Source organism: Aquarana catesbeiana, linkage group LG02 (genome assembly GCF_042186555.1).
Source record: "Aquarana catesbeiana isolate 2022-GZ linkage group LG02, ASM4218655v1, whole genome shotgun sequence".
NCBI lineage: Eukaryota > Metazoa > Chordata > Amphibia > Anura > Ranidae > Aquarana > Aquarana catesbeiana.
This window is the reverse complement of record NC_133325.1, coordinates 64,269,400-64,296,473: the sequence shown is the minus strand read 5'-3', so window position 1 is coordinate 64,296,473 and position 27,074 is coordinate 64,269,400. Positions and strand designations below refer to the sequence as shown.

Genomic DNA, 27,074 nt, shown 5'->3' with positions numbered 1-27,074 from the left:
CTGTAATGATATCAGTATCGGCCCTTGTTATTATTTTAGCGGTGACCCCTGTTCGGCATCTGTGCATACACTCTATTTCCAAAAGTATTTGGACGCCTGCCTTTACACGCACATGAACTTTAATGGCATCCCAGTCTTAGTCCGTAGGGTTCAATACTGAGTTGGCCCTCCCTTTGCAGCTATAACAGCTCCAACTCTTCTGGGAAGGCTGTCCACAAGGTTTAGGAGAGTGTCTATGGGAATGTTTGACCATTCATTCAGAAGCGCATTTGTGAGGTCAAGCACTAATGTTGGACGAGAAGGCCTGGCTCGCAGTCTCCACTCTAATTCATCCCAAAGGTGTTCTATCGGGTTGAGGTCAGGACTCTGTGCAGGCAATCAAGTTCCTTCACCCCAAACTCACTCATCTATGTCTTTATGGACCTTGCTTTGTGCACTGGTGCGCAGTCAGGAAGGGCCATCCTTAAATTGTTCCCACAAAGTTAGGAGCATGAAATTGTCCAAAATATCTTGGTATGCTAACGCATTAAGTGTTCCCTTCACTGGAACTAAGGGGCCAAGCTCAACCCCTGAAAAACAACCCCCACCATAATCCCCCCTCCACCAAATGATTTGGACCATTGCACAAAACGAGGTCCATAATGACATGGATGAGTGGGTTTGGAGGGGAGGAACTTGACTGGCCTAACCTCAACCTGATAGAACATCTTTGGGATGAATAAGAGCGGAGACTGCTAGCCAGGTCTTCTCGTCCACATCAGTACCTGACCTCACAAATGCGCTTCTGGAAGAATGGTCAAACATTCCCATAGACACACTCCTAAACCTTGTGGACGGCCTTCCTAGAAGAGTTGAAACTGTTATAGCTGCAAAGGGTGGGCCAACTCAATATTGAACCCTACGGACTAAGACTAGGATGCCATTAAAGTTCATGTGCGTGTAAAGTCAGGTGTCACAAAACTCTTGGTAATATAGTGTATCTAGTATATTGTATTATAAAATGATTTAAAATCTAGGCAACGTGGATAAGTTACTCCTTTCTGTTCCTGCCCCCCGACTAGCTATGGTTGACTTTAAATCTTATTTGTACAGGTCCTGCGTCTGTGGTACTCGCCCTCTTTTGGGGCCACCCCACCTCTTCTTTCTCTCCCTTTTCTTTTCTTTCTCTGTTTCCTCCCTCTCCTCTTCATTCCTGATATGAAGACTATCAATGTAGACTGCTGTCCTCTAGGGCAGTGTTTCTCAACTCCAGTCCTCAAGGCGCCCCAACAGGTCATGTTTTCAGGATTTCCCTCAAATGAAACGGCTGTGGTAATTACTAAGGCAGTGAAACTGATCAAATCACCTGTGCAAAATAGTGGAAATCCTGAAAACATGACCTGTTGGTGCGCCTTGAGGACTGGAGTTGAGAAACACTGCCCCAGGGTACAGAGTAATATAACCTGTGATATTTTTTATTGAGGTCCTCTATGGTCCTGGTAACAGTTTAAAAACAGACAAAAATGGTTGTGTTAGTTAATATGCGTACATATGCTCTTTCTTTACATGCCTGTTCAATGTCGCCCCTGCCTGGGCAAACCATCGCTTGTTATGATTTCTTGAAATATCAATAAAAATAGTGTAACAAAAAACCCAGTGGTCATTAATCACTTGCCGCCAAATCATGTACCTGGTTTGTCATTGGACTTCAAGTGGTTGTACCGGGATGATGCCCGCACCCGCAGGCATCACCCCAATACCGTATTTTTAGAGCCGACTAGCCACTTGATTGCCATTGCAAGCAGTAGGGGGGGGCGTCCTCCCTCCCGCCGCCTTCCGTGGCTCTCTCGGGCTCTCCCGTCCCACCAGGAGACCCAAGCAACTAGCACGTCTACCGGCTGGCCGAAGACCCATAGAAAGCCGAAATCGGCTTTGATCGGGTCTCTGCTATGGTAACCTGGAAGCGATGACATGACATCACTTCCAGTTTACCTGGCTGTCAATAGCGCCATTTTATTAAAATGTAAATGTTTTCAAAAACACCAAACTTGGCGTTTAAATGCTTTCAAGTGCAAAAGAGGGATTGGGATCTTATTGACCTCAGATCCCTCCTTAAAAAGTACCTGTCACAAGCCTATTGCTGTCACAAAAGTGATAAAAATAAAATATTTTAAGCAACAGTGTAGAAGTAAATAAATTAAAGCGGGAGTCCCGCGAAAATTTTTTCTTTAGATGTCAGCAGCTGCAAATACTGCAACTGCTGACTTTTGAAATAAGGTCACTCACCTGTCCCGGGGTCCAGCGATGTCGGCACCCGAGACCGAACCGTCCCTCGATCCTCGGGTGCTGCCGCCGCCATTCTCGCTGAGGGAATCAGGAAGTGAAGCCTTGCGGCTTCACTTCCCGATTCCCTACTGCGCATGCGTGAGTCGCGCTGCGCTTTCTCAATGGTCCCCGCTATCTCCTGGGACCTGTGTTTTTCCCAGGAGACAGCGGGGGAGTGCGGGAGGGGCGTGACTCCCGCGGGAGTCTATTCCTGGAAGTGGGTGCAGATACCTGTCTAAGACAAGTATCTGCACCCCCCTCCCCCCTGAAAGGTGCCAACTGTGACACCGGAGGGGGGGAGGAATCCGATGAGCGGAAGTTCCACTTTTGGGTGGAACTCCGCTTTAATAATAATAAAAAAAAGTGCCCCCCCTCCTGCCAAGGCGAACGCAAACAGCGATCATCCCACACAAGAGAGGTATCACTGCGAAAGTCAGATCATGGGCAGTAATTATGGCACCTGACCTCCTCTGTAGATATAAAATGGTAACCTGTAAAAGATTTTAAAATGTCGCCTATAGGTAGTAAAAATGATGTAGTTTGTTGCCACTGGGCGTGCTCAATTTTAAAGCGAGACATGTTTGGTGTCTATTCACTCGAAATAATATAATCTTTTATACTTTACAAAAAAATTGGGTTATGTATTGTGTTTTTTTTTAATTAAAATTTAAAAAAAAATGTATTTTTTCTCCCTAAAATTGCTTTTGAAAAAACCCTACTCAGATACCATGTGACATAAAATAAAATTCAAATTCCACCAATTTATTCCCTAGGGTCTCTGCTTTAAAAAAATATATATAATGTTTAGGGGTTCTAAATAATTTTCTACCAAAAAAAAAAAAATATTTTCACATGTATACAAAAAATGCCTGGTCTTCAAGTAGTTAAATATCTCCAAAAGAAAGTTCTATCTGTCAAAAAAAAAATGATAAATTATTTTGGGTGCAGTGTTACACGTCAGAGTAATTGTCAGTCAAACTACAGTATAACAGCGGTGAAAACTGAAAAATGGCCTGGTAATGAAGGGGTTTTACCGGCTGGTATTCAAGCGGGTTAAGGGTTACAAATTGTTTAAAAACGCAAAATCCAAACCTGCTCTCTTTTCCCCATCATTTATGGATTATTCTTTAAATAAATATGCTCAACAGACAGCCTATTTTTATTACTGTTTTGACAGATATCTTTAAAAGCCGAGCATAATACAAAATGTTCTATTTTCTTTGAAAGGTCAGGTAAATAATGATATAGATGAAACTAAAATTTAGAAGCCTGCGAACGCAGCCAAAATATTTAGTAACTAAGGCAACCTGAATACAGGAAGGACACATTTGTCAGCTGCATTAAAGCTTTCTAACAAAGTAATTGCTCCGAATAGCTTTCAGTACACCGGAGGTCATCGGTCTACCCCCAGCTTTTTATCCCACAAGCTGCGTTAGACTGTAAACGACGCACGTGTTCCATTATGACTTGGCTGGTTCTTCTCTACTAGAAGTTTTTTGTTGGATATACACACAAAGGTGTCTACAGTCAGGATATTAAGCACTTAAGCTCCCCTACCTCTACACCCAATTACCAGGGGCAATTTTAAATAAAAGCGCATCAATTGGGTAATAATTTAGCATTTTAACAGCACCAAAGCAGTCTTTTTTTTTTTTTTTTTGTAAACAAGCAAACCTTTTTTTTTTTTGATAACATGGTCTTGCATTTGTACAAATATTCTCTATGCAATCTACAGGCAAGAAAAGTAACAAAACAAATTTGCATGACCAATGATTGCTTCAAAAATAACTGTAGATAAAAAGTTTATTATTTTATTCTATCATTTGTTCTAATTCTAATGAGACTAAAATAACTTTTTGGTACAAATCATAGCGAAATAATAATGAATAATTAATAATTATTCATAAGAAAAAGAAATAACTATTTTTTGTGCATTTTTAATACGATGCTACAAAAATAAACAAACAAAATAGCTAAAAATAAAAAAATAAAAGTTATGTTGATACAAAAAAAAATGCATACTTAAAAGAAGGAGGGAATTAATTTAAATAGTCCTGGTTATGATTAACTTTAAACAATTTATATTATTATTTTTTTTTTTTACTTGTGAGGTAACTGTAACTGACTTTACATGTAGATCAAAGGATGGGCTTTTGATGTATACATAAAAGAACTAGAACACTGTATTAATAATATTGTTGTAAACATTCTTTAATGGCATTATTTACACAGAGCCACTTCAGAGGCTCCTAAGATGCAGAGTGGGATCCAGCTGTCAAAATGCCACCTAGGTATAACTAATTACACCATCAGAACAGCTAACGTGGGGAAGGACCAGAACAAAGGAGGTGCACCCTAAGAATTTATAAGAGGGTTTTTTTTTACAACATATATTACATACCTAAGTTGGTGAACTAGTTAAAGTTATACAAGAAAAAAAAAAAAAAAAAAAAAAAGATTTTCCCTTGCAGCATGCCCCTTCCCACTGCTTGTTTTGCATAGGAGAAGATGAATAAGGTGAGATTATGGGGTTATTCCTCGCTCCTTCAGCAGCCAGCACTCTCCTCTAATGCCCAATGTTCTTGAATGTAGACAGGCCCTCAGCATCCTGCCATACAATGCAGGGCAGATCAGCTCATCAAGGTTCCAGCTATGCTAAGAGCTGAGGGAGGGGGGTGTTCTGCTGAAACTTGCTGGAACTGATTAAGGCATTTCACTGAGGATCTGGTCTGGAGAGTTCACAGGAGAAATGCCTGGCTGATATTGGAAGGAGGCATCCAAGTATCCAGGAGCATTGTGAGTACAGACCTTTGTGTAGGATCCTAGTGACTGTTTGTTGCTGCTATTCCTAGTGCATCAGTGCCAGAGCTTGCTTAAATTGGGACCTTTCCTATGGTGTCTCAGTGTTACTCAATAACTTATTTGTTGCTAGAGGGACTGTACTAGGAAGCTTTGACAATGTGAAGAGTGTCCTCATGCTATTACATTGTGCTACGGAAGTATCCCATGGCTTCCCTGCACCCTATCCAAGTTCAAATTTCAATAAAACATCAAAAAAGATACCCCAGGGGTCGCCAAACTTTCTAAACCGGGGTCTCAAACTGGCGGCCCTCCAGCTGTTGTGAAACTACAAGTCCCATCATGCCTCTGCCTGTGGGAGTCATGCTTGTAACTGTCTCATGGGACTTGTAGTTTCGCCACAGCTGGAGGGCCGCCAGATTGAGACCCCTGTTCTAAAGAAAAGGCACATTTACTGTCCTTCAGACTTTGAGGGGGCCAGACTGTGGCCAGCGTAAATAGAAAATGAGCTGGTGTCAGTGGGAGTAAACAATGCGGCATCAGTGGTTAAAAATAATGCCCCATCATTGGTGTCAGTGGAAGGAATAGTGCCCCATCATTGGTGTCAGTGGAAGGAATAGTGCCCCATCATTGGTGTCAGTGGAAGGAATAGTGCTCCATCATTGGTGTCAGTGGAAGGAATAATGCCCTATCATTGGTGTGAGTAGGAGGAATAGTGCCCCATCATTGGTGTCAGTGGAAGAATAGTACCCCATCATTGGTGTCAGAAGGAGGAGTAGTGCCCCATCATTGGTGTCAGTGGGAGAATAGTGCCACATCATTGGTGTCAGTGGGAGAATAGTGCCACATCATTGGTGTCAGTGGAAGAATAGTGTCCCATCATTAGTGTCAGTGGGAGAATAGTGCCACATCATTGGTGTCAGTGGAAGAATAGTGTCCCATCATTGGTGTCAGTGGGAGAATAGTGTCCAATCATTGGTGTCAGTGGATGAATAGTGCCACATCATTGGTGTCAGTGGAAGAATAGTGTCCCATCATTAGTGTCAGTGGGAGAATAGTGCCACATCATTGGTGTCAGTGGAAGAATAGTGTCCCATCATTAGTGTCAGTGGGAGAATAGTGCCACATCATTGGTGTCAGTGGGAGAATAGTGCCACATCATTGGTGTCAGTGGAAGAATAGTGTCCCATCATTAGTGTCAGTGGGAGAATAGTGCCACATCATTGGTGTCAGTGGAAGAATAGTGTCCCATCATTGGTGTCAGTGGGAGAATAGTGTCCAATCATTGGTGTCAGTGGATGAATAGTGCCACATCATTGGTGTCAGTGGAAGAATAGTGTCCCATCATTAGTGTCAGTGGGAGAATAGTGCCACATCATTGGTGTCAGTGGAAGAATAGTGTCCCATCATTAGTGTCAGTGGGAGAATAGTGCCACATCATTGGTGTCAGTGGGAGTAATAGTGTCCCATCATTGGTGTCAGTGGGAGGAATAGTGCCTTGTATCAGTGGTAGGAATAGTGCCCCAGGGGCCAGATAAAAGCAATCAAAGGGCCACAGTTTGGAGACCACTGCCCTTGACTGTTCACTGGCTGCCGCTGCACACGTTTGGGAAAGAAACCGGGGCAAAACCGCAGTCACTTTAGGGACTTAATCGGTTGTTTGTTTGCTGCAGTTCCACTTTAACATTTGAGTAAAGGTCTGCTCCATTGAGCCAAAGTTTGTAAATCACTAAACCTCTAAAGACTACCCACACAAATCTATTTAGGCAAAACTTGGTTGTCTTTTGTCAAGACTCCATCACCTGTACAGCAACTACAATATTTTACACAGTATTACTGGACTACATATGGCATCAAACGACTGCACATTTCCTTCACGGCGACAAGAAAATTAGTCAGTCGGGGCCTTCAAAGACAATGACACTCACAGAAACCAATAACGTAGGGCTGCTAGAAGGTATCATGGAATTAAACAGTGATTTTTCTTACCATTGTCATCTCCGGAATCTGACTGAAAAGAGTTCAGAGACTGGTTTTCAGAATTGCTTCCTTTTGTACTTCCGACAAAGCAGGTCACTTCTTCAGCTGGCTCCAATCCTCGACCTTAATACACATCAATAAAGAGGAAACAATGGTCATATTTCTATAGGACACAAGGATGGCCACCCTACGTCTAGGAAGAACAATATATAACCCAAGGACGCCACGGCTCCCAAGCTGTAGAGGTGGAGGCGGCAGTGCATCATAATTACAAAAACATGGTAGTTCAAAAACATTTCTTATGGTATGGTTTAAAAAAAGAGAATTCTAACATATCAGCGCTTGTGTGTAAAAATGCTTAAGCTGCTTACTTATACTAGTAAATAAAGAAAATGAGATAAGGCAGCACTAGGAAATAACTAAATATGATATCATTACCTCTCTCTCTCTCTCTCTATTTAGTGAGAGAGAGAGAGAGAGAGAGAGAGAGAGGGGTCATATTTAGTTAATTTATAGCACTGCCTTATCCATTTTTCTTTATGGTACGCTTTAAACTGGTTAGTGTTTAAAGTGCCGTTTAAAGTTTAAAGTTCACACACAGGGGCGACTTGTCAGGCGACCTAGTCGCCTGACAAGTCGCCTCCCGTTCTGTGTTACGGAACCATTCTAATAGGAGCGACGCAAGTCGCTCCGACTTAGAAAAAGGTTCCTGTACTACTTTGGGGGCGACTTGCATAGACTTCTATGCAGAAGTCGTTTTGCAAGTCGCCTCGGAAGTAGTTTACAGGTCGCCTCGCTGAGGCGACCTGCAAGTCGTGCCGCCCCTGTGTGAACCGGGGCTTAGAATGCTGTTTTTTTTTAATTTCAGAAACGTTTTGATTAAGGGGGAATATGGCCACCGTGTATAAATACATAAGTGGTTCATACTTTGTGAACTTTGTGTAGAGTTATTGACTATCAGAGCATTATAAACCACAAGGCGGCACTCAAGGCTTTTTCACGGTAAGGGCTGTGAACATGTGGAATAGACTCCTGCAAGAACTAATTCTGGCCAGCTGAGTAGATTGTTCAGAGCTGGATTCTTTCCTAAATGCAAAAAATGTAAATGAATACTAACATTTAGAGGTAACAACACCAGGGATTTTTGAACGAGGAAATATATGATTGCCTTGTGTGGGACCAGGAAAGATTTTTTTCCCCTCAATGGAGCAAATTGGGACCAGGAAAGATTTTTTTCCCCTCAATGGAGCAAATTGGATCATGCATTATTGGGGTTATTTTCCCTTCCTCTGGATCAACTGTGGGTATGGGATTGTGTACCGTATATACTCGAGTATAAGCCAAGTTTTTCAGCACATTTTTTTGTGCTGAAAAAGCCCCCTCGTCTTATACTCGAGTCACTGTGTCCTGCAGCCTCATGTACCTGATCTCCCGGCGCTGTGACATGTAGTCTAGTCGGCGGCCGTGCAGTGTAACAAAGCTCCGCCTTCTCCTCGTCCTCATCCGTGATATGCGCAACACTGACTCACTGCTGGGAAACTGAATCAGTGTTCCGTCATGGACGAGGACGAGGAGAAGGTGGGGCTTTGTTACACTGCACGGCCACCGATTAGACTGCATGTACCAGCGCCGGTGTTATGGAGATCGGAGATCAGGTACATGAGGCTGCAGATGGACACAGTGGGGCATGGAGATGGCACAGTGGGGCATGGAGATGGGGACAGTGGGGCATGGAGATGGGGACAGTGGGGCATGCAGATGGACACAGTGGGGCATGCAGATGGCACAGTGGGGCATGCAGATGGCACAGTGAGGCATGGAGATGGCACAGTGAGGCATGGAGATGGCACAGTGAGGCATGTAGATGGCACAGTGGGGCATGGAGATGACACAGTGGGGCATGGAGATAGAACAGTGGGGCATGCAGATGGCACAGTGAGGCATGGAGATGGCACAGTGAGGCATGGAGATGGCACAGTGAGGCATGGAGATGGCACAGTGGGGCATGGAGATAGAACAGTGGGGCATGCAGATGGCACAGTGAGGCATGGAGATGTCACAGTGAGGCATGGAGATGGCACAGTGGGGCATGCAGGTGGCACAGTGGGGCATGAGGATGGCACAGTGAGGCTGCAGATGGGAATTGTTGGCCCTCTTTTCCACTTACAGTAGCGGCTGCATTTCCCACCCTAGGCTTATACTCGAGTCAATACGTTTTCCCAGTTTTTTGTGGTAAAATTAGGTGCCTCGGCTTATATTTGGGTCGGCTTATATTCAAGTATATATGGTATATGGATATTTTCTTTTCATGTGGGTTATCAACAATTATGCTATTTCATGTGCTGTCATTGTCAATTGTGCAATTCCAGGCTTAAAAAGTCAACAAATTGCACAACTGTGGACTTTATTGCCTATTTAGTTATCTGAAATAAAAATATATTTTAAGAGATCATTCTTTAAGTCCAAATAAATATGTACAAAACCACCATATATACCTTCATAGGAAAATTACATGTAAAAAGCTACTGTCTGCTATGGACTCCTATGGACAATAATTGGCTTGCTTTTTTGGTGAGCTGTCTGACCAGCTCTACCCAGACAGGTTGATCATAGATAATTCACAGCCAATATATAGGGACAAGCTGACACCAGGCAGAGGTGCAGTTCGCCTTCTCAACTACATAAATATGTGCACATCAGGCAGTTCCATTTTGGGAGCCATTAACCCGCAGTGGCGATTTTCTTACTTTAATGCCACACACATTAGCAACACAAAAAAAGTGCCATTGGTCCGAATACTGTCAGCAGCAAATCTGCATCTTCAGTCCCCATGTTACTTGTTCTCACTATGATGGCTTCTTCTCGTGCTTTTTGCTCTTTTTTTTTTAAAGCTTTTCTACGATAAACTTTTTTTTTTTTTTTTTTTTTTTAAGCTAGACGTAAAAAGCCAAATTAAATAAACACTAATGTCTTCTCCCTTCTGAACAAAATCTTACCTTACGCTTAATGCACTGTACTTTGTCTACCAATCTTCTAAGTTGAGAAATAACAATTTTCAGAGCTGTCAGACTTAAAAGTGTGGTTTGTAAAATCTCTGCTAAGGAAATCCAAGGGAGAATGTACATCAAGACGTTTCATGTCTACAACTGGCTTTTATACTGGACATTTTGTGAATCAGAAAACATATATACCCTCATTTGTAAAACTGGCCTAAAGTGGAGGTAAACCCAAACTGAATACAATTTAGTTGGATAAAGCACCGGGGGAGATTTATTAAAACTGGTTTACTATGTGGCAAATGTGACTCACAATCATTTCCTGAGTCCCACGGTCCTTTCCTAATTGAGTCACAGTCAGACCGGCATGGCGACACCGATGGCATGTTGGGAGCCACACTGCACACCACCACTCCTCTTCGAGCTGTCAGGATCCTCGGAGACTCAGGGTGAAAGGTGGTCATCTCCTGGTGCTCCACACCAAGACCATCCACCATCTTATCAAGATTGTTCCGGGATTCACTCTGGAAACAAGGAGTGTAAGCCATGGGCCGGACTGGTACTTGTGGCGGTCCCACCTCTTGGTAAATGTTTCTACTATCTCCGCCACTGCGAAGGTTCTTAAACTGAATCCCGTTGGTTTTATTTAAAAGTGCTGCAGTGGCGGGGTCTTGGACAAGAGTGATGTTGTTACGTGAGTAGTTCTTGCGGAACACCTTCTTTCGGAAAACTATGAAGAGGACGATGAGGACAAATATGACAAACAGCACCACGGCTATTCCAATCAGCTCCTCCTTGCCGACATAGGAATGTCCAGCTTGAATGTTTGGAACCACAACGGGCCTCAAACCACAATACTGTCCAACGTATCCATGGGTACAGTTACAGAAAAAGGACCCGAAGATATTCACACAAGTTCCACCGTTTTCACAGTCCTCTCTTTCACACTCATTTATATCTTCTTCACACCTAGTGAGAGAAAGAAGTGGTTATGTGGGAAAGGATAGTCTACGAAATTGATTTTCACGATAACTATACTTTGAGGCTGGATTCACACTATTGCGAATAGGATGCAGGTTTCGCCACATCCAATACGTATGTCAGGAGAGTGTGACTGGCTCTCCATGGTGCCGGTTCACACAGCTCAGCGACAACCGTAGAGCGGTTTACAGAAGAGTCCTGTGCGTCTTCTGGTCCGTTTCAGGTCCGAAATTGGCTAAGAAAATCGGACCGAACTCAGACCTGAAACGGTGAACAGGGACACACCGGACCCTGCTGTCAGCCACATCCGATTTCAGTGTGAACTCAGCCTAAAGCTGAACTCCAGGCTTTCCTTCCATCTTGTACAGTTGTACAGGCTCCTCTCGTGTACTGAAATCGTTTACTCTGATTTCACTGCACACTGTGAGCGTCACACAGTGTACATTATAAGTTGCAGCAAAGGTGAATAAAGCCCACCTCATTTCCTGTAGAGATATCCAGCATCTTCTAGCCAATTCCTCCCCAGCCTTACTATCCTTGGCCCACCCCCTTCATTCATTGGATTTATGTTCTTTCAAACACGGAGGCCCACTCAATTATGGAGGCCCAATCAAGAATGCCCACTCCTCCAGACTGACATCCACCTATCAAGGCACTTTAAAGTTTGCATAACTCCTTCCAAGGGCCAGCCCACTACTTACATTAGGGTTCAGGGCTCTAGAGAGGAGTACTGAGGCAGGGTGTTGTGATGTGTTTTGGGCCATGTACCCTCATTCACATAGATGTCAGATTGGGAGCAGTGTGTAGGAAGGTGCAGCCTATGTTCTCCACTGCAGGAGGCAGTGCAGAGGGGAGAGGAAGTGGAGGGAAACAGGGTTTCTCTATGGCTCCCTCGGTTACACAGGACAGTGAACCGGTTGGATGCTCTGGTCCCATGTGATCCAGGTGGCCATCTTGGGTTAGGCAGAGTCTGTTTAAGACTCTGATCCCAGGTTTTGGTGTGCTTTATACAAGTGGCTAGAGTAGGGACAAGTTCCATGTCTGGCAGGGACAGTGCTAGCAATAGGGAGAGGTTTTGGAGGAGTAGGCAAAGAGCAGGGACCATGTCTCCCTGTTCCAGGAAGCTTTCCCTTTTGGGTTGGACCAGCCAGGCCGCACTGTGCTCTTGGCAGATACTGTCAGCATCACGCAAGCTGTTCCTTCACCACAGTCCTGTGAGTGTTCCTGGTTGGGTGACCCTCCCCGCTCAACAAGTGGCTATGTCTGTGAAGTTGCTGCATCCCAATTGATAGCTATATAACTGCTTCCACAGAGATGCACGGAACACCTATGCAGAGCTGGGCATACATGGCTCTAACACGGGGCACAGAGACATACAACCCTTGTGAACTAGGCCTAATACTCTTACTATCCCCCCCACCCCTTACAGTACAGTCAGCACCAAACATTTGATGCTGAGATTTACATTTTCCGCTGGAGCATACAGATCACACCAGTTCACTCCATTCTGAAAATGTCTTGAATCTTTTTAAATCTTTGAATCCTTTCAGGAAACGCAAGGTGTTCTGTGAGGAAGAAATATTGTGACGTTCAGCTTCTCCTTCTCCATTTACAGGACACCTTGCATTTGTTGAAAAGAATTCAAGAAATTGTTGTAATCGATGAGCTGCAGAGCAAACGACCTGTGTGCTCTAGCCAGAACTGTAATTTTAATTACTGGATGTTCTGCACTGTCTGTACTGTACGGGAGGATTCAAAGTAAGAGCCCTTTCACACTGGGGCGGGGGCGGCGTCGGCGGTAAAGCGCCGCTATTGTAAGTGGCGCTTTACCGTCGGTATTCGGCCGCTAGCGGGCGGTTTTACCCCCGCCAGCGGCCGAGAAAGGGTTAAAAACCACCGCAAAGCGTGTCTGCAGAGGCGCTTTGTTGGCGGTATAGCCGCGCTGTCCCATTGATTTCAATGGGCAGGAGTGGTGTAGGAGCGGTATACACTCTGCTCCTTTACCGCTCCAAAGATGCTGCTAGCAGGACTTTTTTTCCCGTCCTGCTAGCGCACCGCTCCAGCGTGAAAGCCCCGAGGGCTTTCACACTGGAAAGAAAGCAGCGGTACTTTCGGGTTGGTTTACAGGCGCTATTATTAGCGCAATAGCGCCTGCAAACCGCTCCAGTGTGAAAGGGCCCTTAGAGTATGACAGAACGCAGCAGCGGCCACACATTGCACACACTTCATTAGCATTCATTAATTTTAAAGCAAATGGCCAAAATCTTTGGTCAGCTTTAAACTCATCCTGAAGGACTTTCAGGGAATCAACATTAAATTAGAAGGTTTTATGGGAAGTAAAGTAGGACTTCTATGTGACTAAGTAAGGTTTTAATACATGTTTATTGCCCTATACACACAATAGGATTTTCCGACAACAAATCCATGGATTTTTTTCTAAAGGATGTTGGCTCAAACTTGTCTTGCATACACACGGTCACACAAATGTTATCGGAAATTCCGAACGTCAAGAACGCGGTGACGTACAACACATACGACAAGCCGAGAAAAATTAAGTTCAATAGCCAGTGAGGCTCTTCTGCTTGATTCCGAGCATGCGTGGACTTTTGTGCATCGGACTTATGTACACATGATTGCCAACAGTAAGTTTTGTTGTCAGAAAATTTGAGAACCTGCTCTCAAACATTTGTTAGCGGAAATTCCGACAACAAATGTTCTATGGAGCATACACATTTGTTGTCGGAAAATCCTATCGTGTGTACAGGGCATATTTGTTGCCCCCCCCCCCTTTTTTTTTTAATTTCTTTGTTGTTGGTTTGTGTAATGTTTTGAAATATGCTTGATGGTATGATTATGCCATCTATGTATGAATTCGTGTTTGCTTGTACAAAAAAATTTCAATAAATTTAGATGGAAATTAAACTCACCCTCAAGCCCCAAAGTTCTACCAGCAGCAGAGTACAGTTGTTTATGTGATTCTCCTTCTAGATATGGAGAAATAGTGTTTTTTTGTGGATATGGTGATATATGGGGCTCGTCCATCAGTGGTTATTTGTGTCCACATGGATGAGTGTACCCATTTCGCATATCTGAGAGATAGATAATTTAATAGGGCAGAGGATAGATAGCCCATATCTTCAGTAAGACAGTATTTACTAGCATACCTTCTCTTTTTCTGTTCATCTCAATTTTATATGTGGCCAAGAGATGGGAGGAGAGACAGATACACCCCCATCTCTTGATACCAGGTGGTGTTGGTGAGTAGACCTTTACTTTACATATTCTCCAATACAGCCTGGAGCCTTTATATTGAATATAGGAGGAAATTATAGCCCTCATATTGTCTATACGTATATATTCAAGAAAAGTTTTCACCATTTAAACTTGGTAGATGGTAATATTACCACAAAGAGATAGAACGTTGATTTTTATATATAATGGCATTGACCTGATCCTGTAGGTATTCTTGATATGGTGATTTACATACTATTTATGATTTAAAATAAAGGTTAAGTTTTAGTGAAGTGACCGTTTGGTGCGTAGGGAAGCCTCGTCTAGTTCCTTGGAGAAATAGTGTGCCATGTGCCTTCGCAGGCGTCATTAGATCAGGATTACAAAAAGTAACATTAATTTGGATCAATATCAGATCTGGTTTTCACCGACCACCTGTAATAATCATATCATGCTGTGCCATTTCCTGTACTTAATCCTTCCTTGTACGGTTGAAAGGCCAAGCAAACTGCTTCAGCGTGAAAACACTTTGGTATTCAAATCATCATCCACTTACGTTAATCCCCTCAGGCCGGTCCTGCAAGTGCAGATAAACGCGCTCCCAATCGGATCACACGTCCCACCATTCCGGCAAGGGTTTGGAAAGCATGCCGTGATCTCTGATTCACAGTTCTTCCCTATAAACTTAGATGGGCAACTGCACTGATAACCTATCAGAGGAAAAGAATAGACATTATCAGGCATCAATAAGCAGGGAAAAGTCAAACACAAGCATAGCGGACTGATTTAGCTGTAGACCAGCGCCTCCTACTGCTCATTGTTATCAGTAACACTCATCCAGCTTCACATGTTCAATATTTTTTTTTTACAAGCCAAGTTTGTTTAGTCTGCTAAAGAGTACAGTAACACATTTGAATGTACATATGTCACCAGTGGCCCCTCTAGGCACACAGATTAAATGTTAAAGGGCTGGTAGGATACCATGATGACCACTTTGGATTAAATCTAATATTTTTAACTGAACAAATATGAATTGGTCAAAAGATTGTAATGTCACATTATGATGACAAGCTAAACCAGGGGTGTCAAACTCAATTTAATTGCTGGCCGCATCAGCAGTATGGCTGCCCTCAAAGGGCCAGTTGTATCTGGGGCGCTGTATGTAGAGAGTGCAGGGTTCAGGAGTGCGTTACGTACAGAGTTCAGGGGTGGGCTATGTACAGAGTTCAGAGGTGTGCTATGTACAGAGTTCAGGTCCAGGGGTGCCTTATGCACAGAATGCAGAGTTCAGGGGTGTGCTATGTACAGAGTTTGGTTCCAGGGGTGCCTTATGCACAGAATGCAGAGTTTAGGGGTGTGCTATGTACAGAGTTTGGTTCCAGGGGTGCCTTATGCACAGAATGCAGAGTTTAGGGGTGTGCTATGTACAGAGTTCAGTTCTAGGGGTGCCTTATGCACAGAATGCAGAGTTTAGGGGTGTGCTATGTACAGAGTTCAGTTCTAGGGGTGCCTTATGCACAGAATGCAGAGTTTAGGGGTGTGCTATGTACAGAGTTCAGTTCCAGGGGTGCCTTTTGCACAGAATGCAGAGTTTAGGGGTGTGCTATGTACAGAGTTCGGTTCCAGGGGTGCCTTATGCACAGAATGCAGAGTTTAGGGGTGTGCTATGTACAGAGTTCGGTTCCAGGGGTGCCTTATGCACAGAATGCAGAGTTTAGGGGTGTGCTATGTACAGAGTTCAGTTCTAGGGGTGCCTTATGCACAGAATGCAGAGTTTAGGGGTGTGCTATGTACAGAGTTCAGTTCCAGGGGTGCCTTATGCACAGAATGCAGAGTTTAGGGGTGTGCTATGTACAGAGTTTGGTTCTAGGGGTGCCTTATGCACAGAATGCAGAGTTTAGGGGTGTGCTATGTACAGAGTTCAGTTCCAGGGGTGTCTTATGCACAGAATGCAGAGTTCAGGGGTGTGCTATGTACAGAGTTTGGTTCCAGGGGTGCCTTATGCACAGAATTCAGAGTTTAGGGGTGTTCTATATACAGAGTTCAGTTTCAGGGGTGCCTTATGCACAGAATGCAGAGTTTATGGGTGTGTTATGTACAGAGTTCAGTTCCAGGGGTGCCTTATGCACAGAATGCAAAGTTTAGGGGTGTGCTATGTACAGAGTTCAGTTCCAGGGGTGCCTTATTCACAGAATGCCTAGTTCAGGGGTGTGCCGAGCCACGCCGCTGGGGGTTCTGTCAGAGCCAAGCTGTGGCGCCGGGGGGGGGGGGGGGAGGATGTTGTTTGTTTGCTACCCCCAAAAAAAGAACCCACCAGCCGTCACTGGTATGGTATTGTGCATAGAGCAGTGCATATGATCACAACTATTGTGCACTGCTTGTTCAAAACAAATGGGACTGAAGGGGAGAAGGAGAGGTTTGGGAACTCAAGGAGGACGTTACAAAGAGGCAGAAAAACCTAGTAAGAAACAATTTCATAATAAATAAATCAAGGCCATTAAGTAGTGAATGTGCATGGGTGTTACTCTAATTGTCCTACATTCATTCAGGCAGAATTCACTCAGGCCATCATGTTCCTGTCCTCCACTTTAAACCTACAGCAAAGAAAAAACATACTAAATCATAGACTTCAGCAGCCGCCTTATAGGACTCCCCATCCTGACTGGTCACAGTGCTCTAGTATGATCAAAGTGGATTAATTGGTCTAGTTGGTGTGCACTAGTAGATATATTGCGTACTGACAGTAGACTTTGCAGGAGATTGTCACAGCTACAATTAACAAGGAAGGCCAAAAAAAGAACAAGCATAAAGTAGCTATGACAGATCACTAAGCAGTTACTTTTCCTTTAGTAGAATGATCCAGGGACCATACTGATTTTCCACACACCTACAATAATAATAACAACAACAACAACAGCAATAAAATACTGGATCTGAGATGGTCCGCACTACTACCGTACTACGCTTTAATTAAGAACCAAAGACCCCGGCAGGCAGGCTGCATCCTTGTACTGTACACATTTCATAGCCAAATTTTAAATTCTGCCCTGAGCTTAGTTTTTAAAAATGGAGCTTGTCATTTTTATTGTTCCAGATCGCTGTATTTTCCATTAAACTTTTTTTTTTCACACATAAAAATGTTAGTGTTAAATTTTAATTAACTGATCCCCAATAATGTAACAATGATACAGAGCGCTGGAAAAGAGAACTTGACTCTGCATAACTCAATATTGACATCTAGTGGCTATAAACTGAATAGCCACAAAGCAAACAAATTAGAAGTCGTAGAAAAGAATTTTGACCGTATGCCTGTAAATTATTTAAACAATTTTCAGAAACCTAAGGCCAGATTTTCCTTTTTTTTTTCAGTTGCTAGAAAAGAAAAACAACAAATCCTAATTCCATAGTTAAAGTATAGTGTATATGTGTGTATACAACCATGGCTGAAAGTTTTGAGAATGACACAAATATTAATTTTCACAAAGTCTGCTGCCTCAGTTTTTATGATGGCAATTTGCATATACTCCAGAATGTTATGAAGAGTGATCAGATGAATTTTAATTAATTGCAAAGTCCCTCTTTGCCATGAAAATTAACTTAATTCCATAAAAAAAAAAACATTTTCACTGCATTTGTGAAGAAAGCTTCAGGGTGCCCAAGAAAGTCCAGCAAGCACCAGGACCTTCTCCTATAGTTGATTCAGCTGCGGGATTGTGGCACCACCAGTGCAGAGCTTGCTAAGAAATGGGAGCAGGCAGGTGTGAGGGCATCTACACCCACAGTGAGGAGAAGACTTTTGGAGGATGGCCTGGTGTCAAGAAAGGCAGCAAAGAAGCCACTTCTCTCCAGGAAGAACATTAGGGATAGGCTGATATTATGCAAAAGGTACAGAGATTGGACTGCTGAGGACTGGGGTAAAGTCATCTTCTCTGATGAATCCCATTTCTGATTTTTTGGGGCATCCGGAAAAAACCTTGTCCGGAGAAGAAAAGTTGAGCGCTACCATTAGTCCTGTGTCATGCCAACAGTAAAGCATCCTGAGACCATTCATATGTGGGGTTGCTTCTCAGCCAAGGGAGTGGGCTCATACACAATTCTGCCTAAGAACACAGCCATGAATAAAGAATGGAACAAAAATATCCTCCGAGAACATCTTCTCCCAACCATCCAAGAACAGTTTGGTGAGGAACAATGCCTTTTCCAGCATGATGGAGCACCTCCCCAATGTCCCCATAAGGGAAAAGTGATAACTAAGCGGCTTGGGGAACAAAACATCAAAATTTTGGGTCCATGGCCAGGAAACTCCCCAGACCAATCCTCAAGAGGCGGGTGAACAAAAAACCCCCACAAACTCCGAGCATTGATTATGCAAGAATGGGCCGCCATCAATCATAATGTGGCCCAGAAGTTGATTGACAGCATTCCAGGGAGAATTGCAGAGGTCTTGAAAAAAGAAGGGTCAACACTGCAAATATTGACTCTTTGTATAAACTTGTCAAAAAAAGCCTTTGACACTAATGAAATGGTTGTCATTATACTTTAGTATACTATAGTAACATCTGACAAAAAAAGCTAAAAACACTGAAGCAGCAGACTTTGTGAAAATTAATATTTGTGTCATTCTCAAAACTGTTGGCCACGACTGTGTATACACTCACCGGCCACTTTATTAGGTACACCTTGCTAGTTCCGGGTTGGACCCCCTTTTGCCTTCAGAACTGTCATAATTCTTCGTGGCATAGATTCAGCAAGGTGTTGGAAACATTCCTCAGAGATTTTGGTCCATATTGACATGATAGCATCACACAGTTGCTGCAGATTTGTTGGCTGCACATCCATAATGCGAATCTCTGGTTCCACCACATCCCAAAGCTGCTCTATTGGATTGAGATCTGTGTCACTGTGGAGGCCATTGGAGTACAGTGACCTCATTGCCACATTCAAGAAACCAGTGGTGAGATGATTTGAGCTTTGCAACATGGTGCATGATCCTGCTGGAAGGAGCCATCAGAAGATGGGTACACTGTAGTCATAAAGGGATGGACATGGTCAGCAACAATACTCAGGTAGGATGTGGTGTTTAAACAATGCTCAATTGGTACTAAGGGGCCCAAAGTGTGCCAAGAAAATATCCCCCCACACCATTACACCACCAGCCTGAACCGTTAATACAAGGCAGGATGGATCTATGCTTTCATGTTGTTTATGCCAAATTCTGACCCATCCATCTGAATGTTGCGCGCTGAAATCAAGACTCATAAGGCCAGGCAATGTTTTTACAATTTTCTATTGTCCAATTTTGATGATCCTGTGCGAATTGTAGCCTCAGTTTCCTGTTCTTAGCTGACAGCAGTGGCAGCCGGTGTGGTCTTCTGCTGCTGTAATTCTTAATAGACAACTCAACTTATATAGCATGTTTGGTCATGTACAACCTTCTGTAGCATATCTGCAGTCTCTGACCATCTCTGACCATCTCCTATATAGAATACCTGCAGTCTCCGACTGTCTCCTGTACCATGCCTTCAACCTCTGACATTTTCTGTAGCATATCTGCAGCCTCTAGCCATCCCCTGTGGCATATCTACAGTCTCTGACCATCTCCTATAGCATATCTACAGTCTCTGACCATCTCCTATATAGCATACTTGTAGTTTCTGACTGTCACTGTACCATGCATTTAGTCTCTGACCATCTCCTGTAGCATATCTGCAGTCTCTGACCATCTCATGTATCATATTTGCAGTCTCTGACCTTCTCCTGTGGCATGTCTGCAGTCTCTGACATCTCCTATATAGCATACTTGCAGCCTCTAGCCATCTCCTGTAGCATATCTGCAGTCTCTGACCATCTGCTGTAGCATATCTGCAGCTTATAGCCATCTCCTGTAGTATATCTGCAGTTTCTGACTGTCTCCTGTACCATGCTTTCAGTCTCTGACCATCTCATGTAGCATATCTGCAGTCTCTGACCTTCTCCAGAGGCATATCTGCAGTCTCTGACCATCTTCTATATTGCATATTTGCAGTCCATGACCATCTCCTGTACCATGCCTACAGTATCTGACCATCTCCTGTACCATGCCTACAGTATCTGACCATCTCCTGTACCATGCCTACAGTATCTGACCATCTCCTGTAGCTTATCTGCAGTCTCTGACCATCTCCTGTAGCTTATCTGCAGTCTCTGACCATCTCCTGTAGCTTATCTGCAGTCTCTGACCATCTCCTGTAACTTATCTGCAGTCTCTGACCATCTCCTGTAGCTTATCTGCAGTCTCTGACCATCTCCTGTAGCTTATCTGCAGTCTCTGACCATCTCCTGTAGCTTATCTGCAGTCTCTGACCATCTCCTGTAACTTATCTGCAGTCTCTGACCATCTCCTGTAGCTTATCTGCAGTCTCTGACCATCTCCTGTAGCTTGTCTGCAGTCTCTGACCATCTCCTGTAGCTTATCTGCAGTCTCTGACCATCTCCTGTAGCTTATCTGCAGTCTCTGACCATCTCCTGTAGCTTATCTGCAGTCTCTGACCATCTCCTGTAGCTTATCTGCAGTCTCTGACCATCTCCTGTAGCTTATCTGCAGTCTCTGACCATCTCCTGTAGCATATCTGCAGTCTCTGATCATTTCTTGAACCATGCTTGACTGGTGAGTGTGTAACCACCAATGTACTGCCACTTCCTACCCTAAGTGCTCCTCCGGACCTCCCGGGATCATGTTAACTAGTAACTGTTTTCGGTCTGGAGTTTAGTTTGAATCACTACCGAATTCATTAGACTTTAGAAATATATGGAGTTTTTATGTTTTCTTTGTGCTTGTGTAGGTTTCCTCCAGGTACTCCAGTTTCCTCCCACACTCTACAAACATGTTAGGTTCATTGGCTTCTGTCTAAATTGGCAAGTGAAACAAAGACCTTAGATTGTAAGCCCCTTGAGAGCAGAGTATTTACAAAATGTACAGCGCCGTATAAAAGGTTGGTGCTATATAAACACCTGTAATACATAATATATACATTTACACCATTACATATATTGGCAGTACAAATGACTGCCCTTCAGACCCATACTGCGGCTGAAGACGCTGCATGTACATAGTTCATACACTAGATGGCATTGTTTGCCATGTTTTCATGGTGCTGCATAGAAATCAGTTGTCTCTCTATTAGAGGGAAAGAATAAAACTTGCTGGAGTGTGATTTTCATGACTATGTTGTCTCCTACATAGAAAATTATCTAAGCAAATTGAGCTCTGAATGTACGTTAGCAGCACTAAAATGCTTGCCGTACATGGCATAGGAGGGAGGGCGGCATGAGAATAAGAGAAAATATTAAAGAGAACTCCACACGAATGGTGAAATCTGGCATATTGGGTTCCCCTTTATCTCCATCCCATTCTGCTGCATTCCACAGATATAGTCAGATGTCTCCCAAAGGTCACACCAGGAGTATAGACATGGGAACTCTACAGAGATGGTTGGATGGACTAGCATCTATCAAAACTGAACATTGGCTTTGGTTGGAGTGACCCTTTAAAGTGGAACTCCTGATGGCCAATTATACAATCAGTTCTGCAAATGGCTGCATGCTGTACAAATACCTTACTTTCAACGATAGACTCTAATTTTCTAAATATGATTTCTTGAGGGGTCTCAACCCTGCCTGCTTGTACACGCCTGATTTCAGTAATATGCCTGACCACCAGATCAATTCCTGATGCCTGAAATAGGACACTGTGGGATCTGCAGATCAAATGCATGTAAATTTTTTAAATCACTTCTTCCCTGCTGCCTCTTCTTATAGTTAAAGGCCAAAACTAGTTTTTCCACTGCGATTACATGCAATAGCACATTTCAGTGCCAATGCAGCTCCAGTGTACATGCTTAGCAGCACACCACAACACATGGTAATGCCCTACTGTTCTGCACTGAGTTGCCAAAGATATGTTTTTGTGGATGTTTTGGTGCACTGCCACGCAATGCATGGTAATACCTAAAAAACCTGTAAATGCAATGTGCCAGAATGCCAGCGTCTGAATGGGCCCTTAGTGGGAAATGTTGCATAGTTGCCAACAGTCCCAATCTGCATTCACAGATTTCAGACCCATGTCCCCGTCTGAGCGCTTCCCGGGCATAATCCCGAAAATAGGGTTTGTCCCGGGTAGGGGCGGACTGGGTGAGGGGGGGATTATGATCCCCATGAAAAGGCTGCACCCAGAGGCATCGGGAGGGGGTGGCTGAATCCCCAAATGTGTTCCCGAAAAGCCCAGAGTCTCAGGCATGCAGCTCTCCATTGTTAGCCCCGAGCGGCAAGCGACGGGACCGGTCTGATCCCGAGTGCCGCCGAGTTTGGCCGAGTGCTGCCGAGTGTGGCCGAGTGCCATAGCAGGTCCCGCCTTCTGGAGCCTGCAACGCTTATGATAGACGTCCCACTGGTCCAATGCCAGGACCGCGGGATGTGTGACGTCCATCATTGGCGCTGCAGGCTCCAGAAGGCGGGAATTACAATGAGGCCGCCGCGCCACATCCCTGCTCGGCTCTCCTCTCCTCCTCGGCTCCTCCTCTGACTGACTGACTGACTGCCTGGCTGCTGTGACACCGCACACCACGGCTGAGGTAGGTCAGACAGTGTATGTAAATGTCAGTGTATGTGGGTCAGGCAGGTCAGTGTAGGTAGGTCACTACCATCAGTGTAGGTAGGTCACTGTAGGTAGGTCACTACCGTCAGTGTAGGTAGGTGAGTGTAGGTAGGTCACTACCATCAGTGTAGGTAGGTCACTGTAGGTAGGTCAGAGTATGTAAATGTCAGTGAATGTAGGTCAGTGTAGGTAGGTCAGTGTAGGTAGGTCACTACTGTCAGTGTAGGTAGGTCACTGTAGGTAGGTCACTACCGTCAGTGTAGGTAGGTGAGTGTAGGTAGGTCACTACCATCAGTGTAGGTAGGTCACTGTAGGTAGGTCAGAGTATGTAAATGTCAGTGAATGTAGGTCAGGCAGGTCAGTGTAGGTAGGTCAGTGTAGGTAGGTCACTACTGTCAGTGTAGGTAGGTCAGTGTAGGTAGGTCACTACCGTCAGTGTATGTAGGTCAGGTAGGTCACGGCCCAGCCAAAAAAAAAAAAAAGCCTGCGTCACATGTACACCCCCCCCACAGATAGTGTCAGCGTTCTGTCTCTGTACCCTGCAGGTCTAAAGTATTTATACAACCCATGTTATGGTGATGACCGACTTCTTATATGAACTGTGTTTGTATTGTGTTTGTATTGTAATATTTGAGATTTTTTTTTCATATTAATTGCTTTTGCAATAGAGAGTGGTTATCAAGATGTGGTTCTTGCTACAGCAATTATGTGATTTTAAGAGTGGGTTCTCTCTCTCTCTCCATCCCTCTTTCTTTTTATCCTTCTTTCTCTTTTTCTTTCCTTCTTTCTTTTTGTCTCCCCCTCCATCCTGCTTTCTTTCTTTCTCTCTCCCTTCATCCCTCTTTCTTTGTTTCTCTCTCACTCCATCCCACTTTCTTTGCTTCTCTCTCACTCCTTCCCTCTTTCTTTTCCTTCTCCTTTTCTTTCTCTCTCTCCCTCCAGCCCGCTTTCTTTATTTTTTCTCCTTTTCTTTCCTTCTCTTTATCTTTCCTTCTTTCTTTCTCTCTACCTTCATCCGGCTTTCTTTCTTTCTTTCCCCCTCCATCCTGCTTTTTTTCTCTCTCCCTTCGTCCGGCTTTATTTCTTTCTCCCTCCATCTCTCTTTCCTTCTTTTTTTTCTCTCTCTCTCCCTCCATCCCACTTTCTTTCTTTCCTTCTCATTTTCTTTCCTTCTTTCCTTCTCTTCCCCCATCCCACTTTCTTTCCTTCTCTCTCTCTCTCTCTCTCTCTCTCTCGCTTTAACCGTTTTTTTTTCTTTCTCCCTCCATCCTGCTCTTTCTTTCTTTCTTTCTTTCTTTCTTTCTTTCTTTCTTTCTTTCTCTCTTCCTCCATCGCTCCTTCTTTTTTTTTCTTTCTCCCTCCATCCCTCTTTCTTTCTCTTTCTTTTTTTCTCCCTCCCTCTTTCTCCCTCCATACCTCCTTCTCTTTTTTCTTTCCCAATATATTACCCCATTATCCACTATGCATACTCAAGAAGGATTGCCAAGAAAAATGCAGATCCCCATTTGTTTGGGACTACCTTTGATTACGTTGGTGTAACAGGTAAGAACCCCCCTCCCTTCTCAAGGTCTCTGATATCCTTGGGATAGAGCTCTATCCAGGGCCTTCTTGATAGCATTATGGGTCCCTGGGCAAAGTAATGCACTGGAGCCCCAACCAGGGAGATGGCGGCCTGAGGCATTTATAGCGGATCATGGCAAAAAGCGGGTGTGACTAAATTGTGCTAAATATTGGGTGTGAATTTTTAGTCTGCTTAGAAAAAACAAACATACATGCAGTACATACATAAACTCAAACACATACATACACACTCACACGGCCGTTAGTGATGCTGATGTCAGCCTATAAGGGCAGAGCCTAATGCAAGATTATTATGGTCCCCATGCATCTGGGGCCCCTGGGCAGTGCCCAGGGGTGCCTATGCTTTAATCACAAGGGGAAAAGTCAGCACTCGGAATGGAATTCAACAATGGTTATCCTTTATTGCAAAAACATATATAACAGCTGTAAAACAGCCAATGTGTTCCGGCCATCAGGCTCTAAGCCATGACGAAGGCCTGATGGCCAAAACGCTTTGGATGTTTTACAACTGTTATATATGTTTTTGCAATAAAGGATACCCATTGTTAAATGCCATTCCGAGTGTCAACTTCTCCTCTTGTGGTTCATGTTATCTGAGGCTTTGGCAGCCTGTAAGGCTAGGTTTCCACTAGTGCGTCCCCAAAGTCGCGCGATTTTGCCGCGATTTTTTACCGCGATTTTACCGCGACTTTTTACCGCGATTTGAAGCAATGCCTGTATCTATAGACCTCAAGTCGCATCAAAGTGGGACCAAAGTAGTGCAGGGACTACTTTGAAGTCGCTGCGACTTGAAGTCGCACAGATATGAACGGTACTCATTGGAAATCATGGGAAACAATTTGTCATGTGACTTTTCAGTCCCAAGTCGCATGAAAAGTCGCACTAGTGGAAACAGAGCCTAAGTCTGAGCACCAGGTGGAGCTGGGATATGAGAAAGTGAAAGTGCCCACACGCCTGCATTCATTTGGTGCTCATGCATTAAGGAAGCCCTGGCTCTATCAATAATGATTTCACCTGCAGTGACATCTGCTGATGAGTATAGCAAAACTTTCAGGATAAAACTTTCAGGAAAACTTTAGACTTATGGCTGTTGTGGCCGCACCTCTGATTTACGATCTGTGGTAGATGGCTTTTCAAATGCGTTTGACAGACAGTGAGGAGGCCATAAGTTGCCTCGTGTTAACCCTGTAAATGCACAAATAGGTTAGGTTCGGTGGCGGTACTGGACGGGGGGACGGGGAGGGGTGATCTGTCCAGCTGCCATGTGTCATCTGTCATGTGATTTCTTGCTTCCCCTTCTCCTAGTAATTAACTTTCCTTTGGCTAAAACAAAAACACCCAAACCTAAAAACCTCTAATGCCCCGTACACACGGTCGGATTTTCCGATGGAAAATGTCCGATCGGAGCGTGTTGTCGGAAATTCCGACCGTGTGTGGGCTCCATCGGACATTTTCCATCGGATTTTCCGACACACAAAGTTGGAGAGCAGGATATAAAATTTTCCGACAACAAAATCCGTTGTCGGAAATTCCGATCGTGTGTACACAAATCCGATGGACAAAGTGCCAGGCATGCTCAGAATAAATAAAGAGATAAAAGCTATTGGCCACTGCCCCGTTTATAGTCCCGACGTACGTGTTTTACGTCACCGCGTTCAGAACGATCGGATTTTCCGACAACTTTGTGTGACCGTGTGTATGCAAGACAAGTTTGAGCCAACATCCGTCGGAAAATATCCTAGGATTTTGTTGTCGGAATGTCCGAACAAAGTCCGACCGTGTGTACGGGGCATTAGTGTAAAAATGTGCGTTACAAAAAAAAAAATTCCAAGAACACTTGAAGAAACTCAAGCATAGACCTAACAAAAATCAAATGCTAGATAAATCCGATCAGGTGTAATATACAAATGGCCACTAGGGGGAGCATTTGGAAGCCAACTACAGGTGTAGACGTCTTTACAAATCCAATTTCCAGGTGATAATTGCACCAATGGAACATGTGACATAAACTATCACTTCCCATTACTATGTATTGCCTTGGATTTCCCTAGTATTAGAAACACATATAAATAGCTGAGAAGGACACTCGCCGTCTACAAGTTGTAAAACAAGCCAAGAATCCATATCAGGCTACTGTGCAGCACTGAACACTAAATGCCACTTTAATAACTCCAGACTTCTTGAAATAAAGGTTTATCTGCGGCTCTTGTGGATTGGTTTAAAGCACAAATTGAAGGCTTAGCTGCATCATTTAGACTGAGGAAGCATTTTACTGTCTGCTCTATGAGTGTAATTACCTGGCACGGCTGACTCCACGTTACTTAACCTACTTTTTTACAAGAGCAGAAATATATGTAATAACAAGTACCTAGAGATACCTGCAAGACGCAAACATTTCTCTGTACTTATTTGCGGCACAGTCTAGTACAGCATTTCTCAACCTTTGTTGCGGCACCCTTTAAAGGTATGCAAAATCTTGAGGCAGCCCAGTGCTAAATGTAAAAACATAAATGTGAGTCCCCCTTCACATCAAAGCTACCTCTTTACATCAAAGGCCCTCCTATATATGA

The 27,074-nt window shown here is 43.9% G+C and overlaps 1 protein-coding gene across 8 annotated transcripts in view; it reads right to left on the bottom strand.

The window, feature by feature from the left end:
- The window catches only part of FAT3 (FAT atypical cadherin 3), a 974,406-nt gene that overhangs the window by 13,194 nt on the left and 934,138 nt on the right, over positions 1 to 27,074 (bottom strand). For all 8 annotated transcript variants that reach the window (XM_073612979.1, XM_073612983.1, XM_073612984.1 and 5 more), the window contains 3 exons: positions 14,848 to 15,001; positions 10,393 to 11,048; positions 7,093 to 7,206 (listed from right to left, as the gene is read on the bottom strand). In XM_073612979.1, the coding sequence (XP_073469080.1) occupies positions 7,093 to 7,206; positions 10,393 to 11,048; positions 14,848 to 15,001 (924 nt within the window). The remainder of the gene's footprint in view (positions 1 to 7,092; positions 7,207 to 10,392; positions 11,049 to 14,847; positions 15,002 to 27,074) is intronic.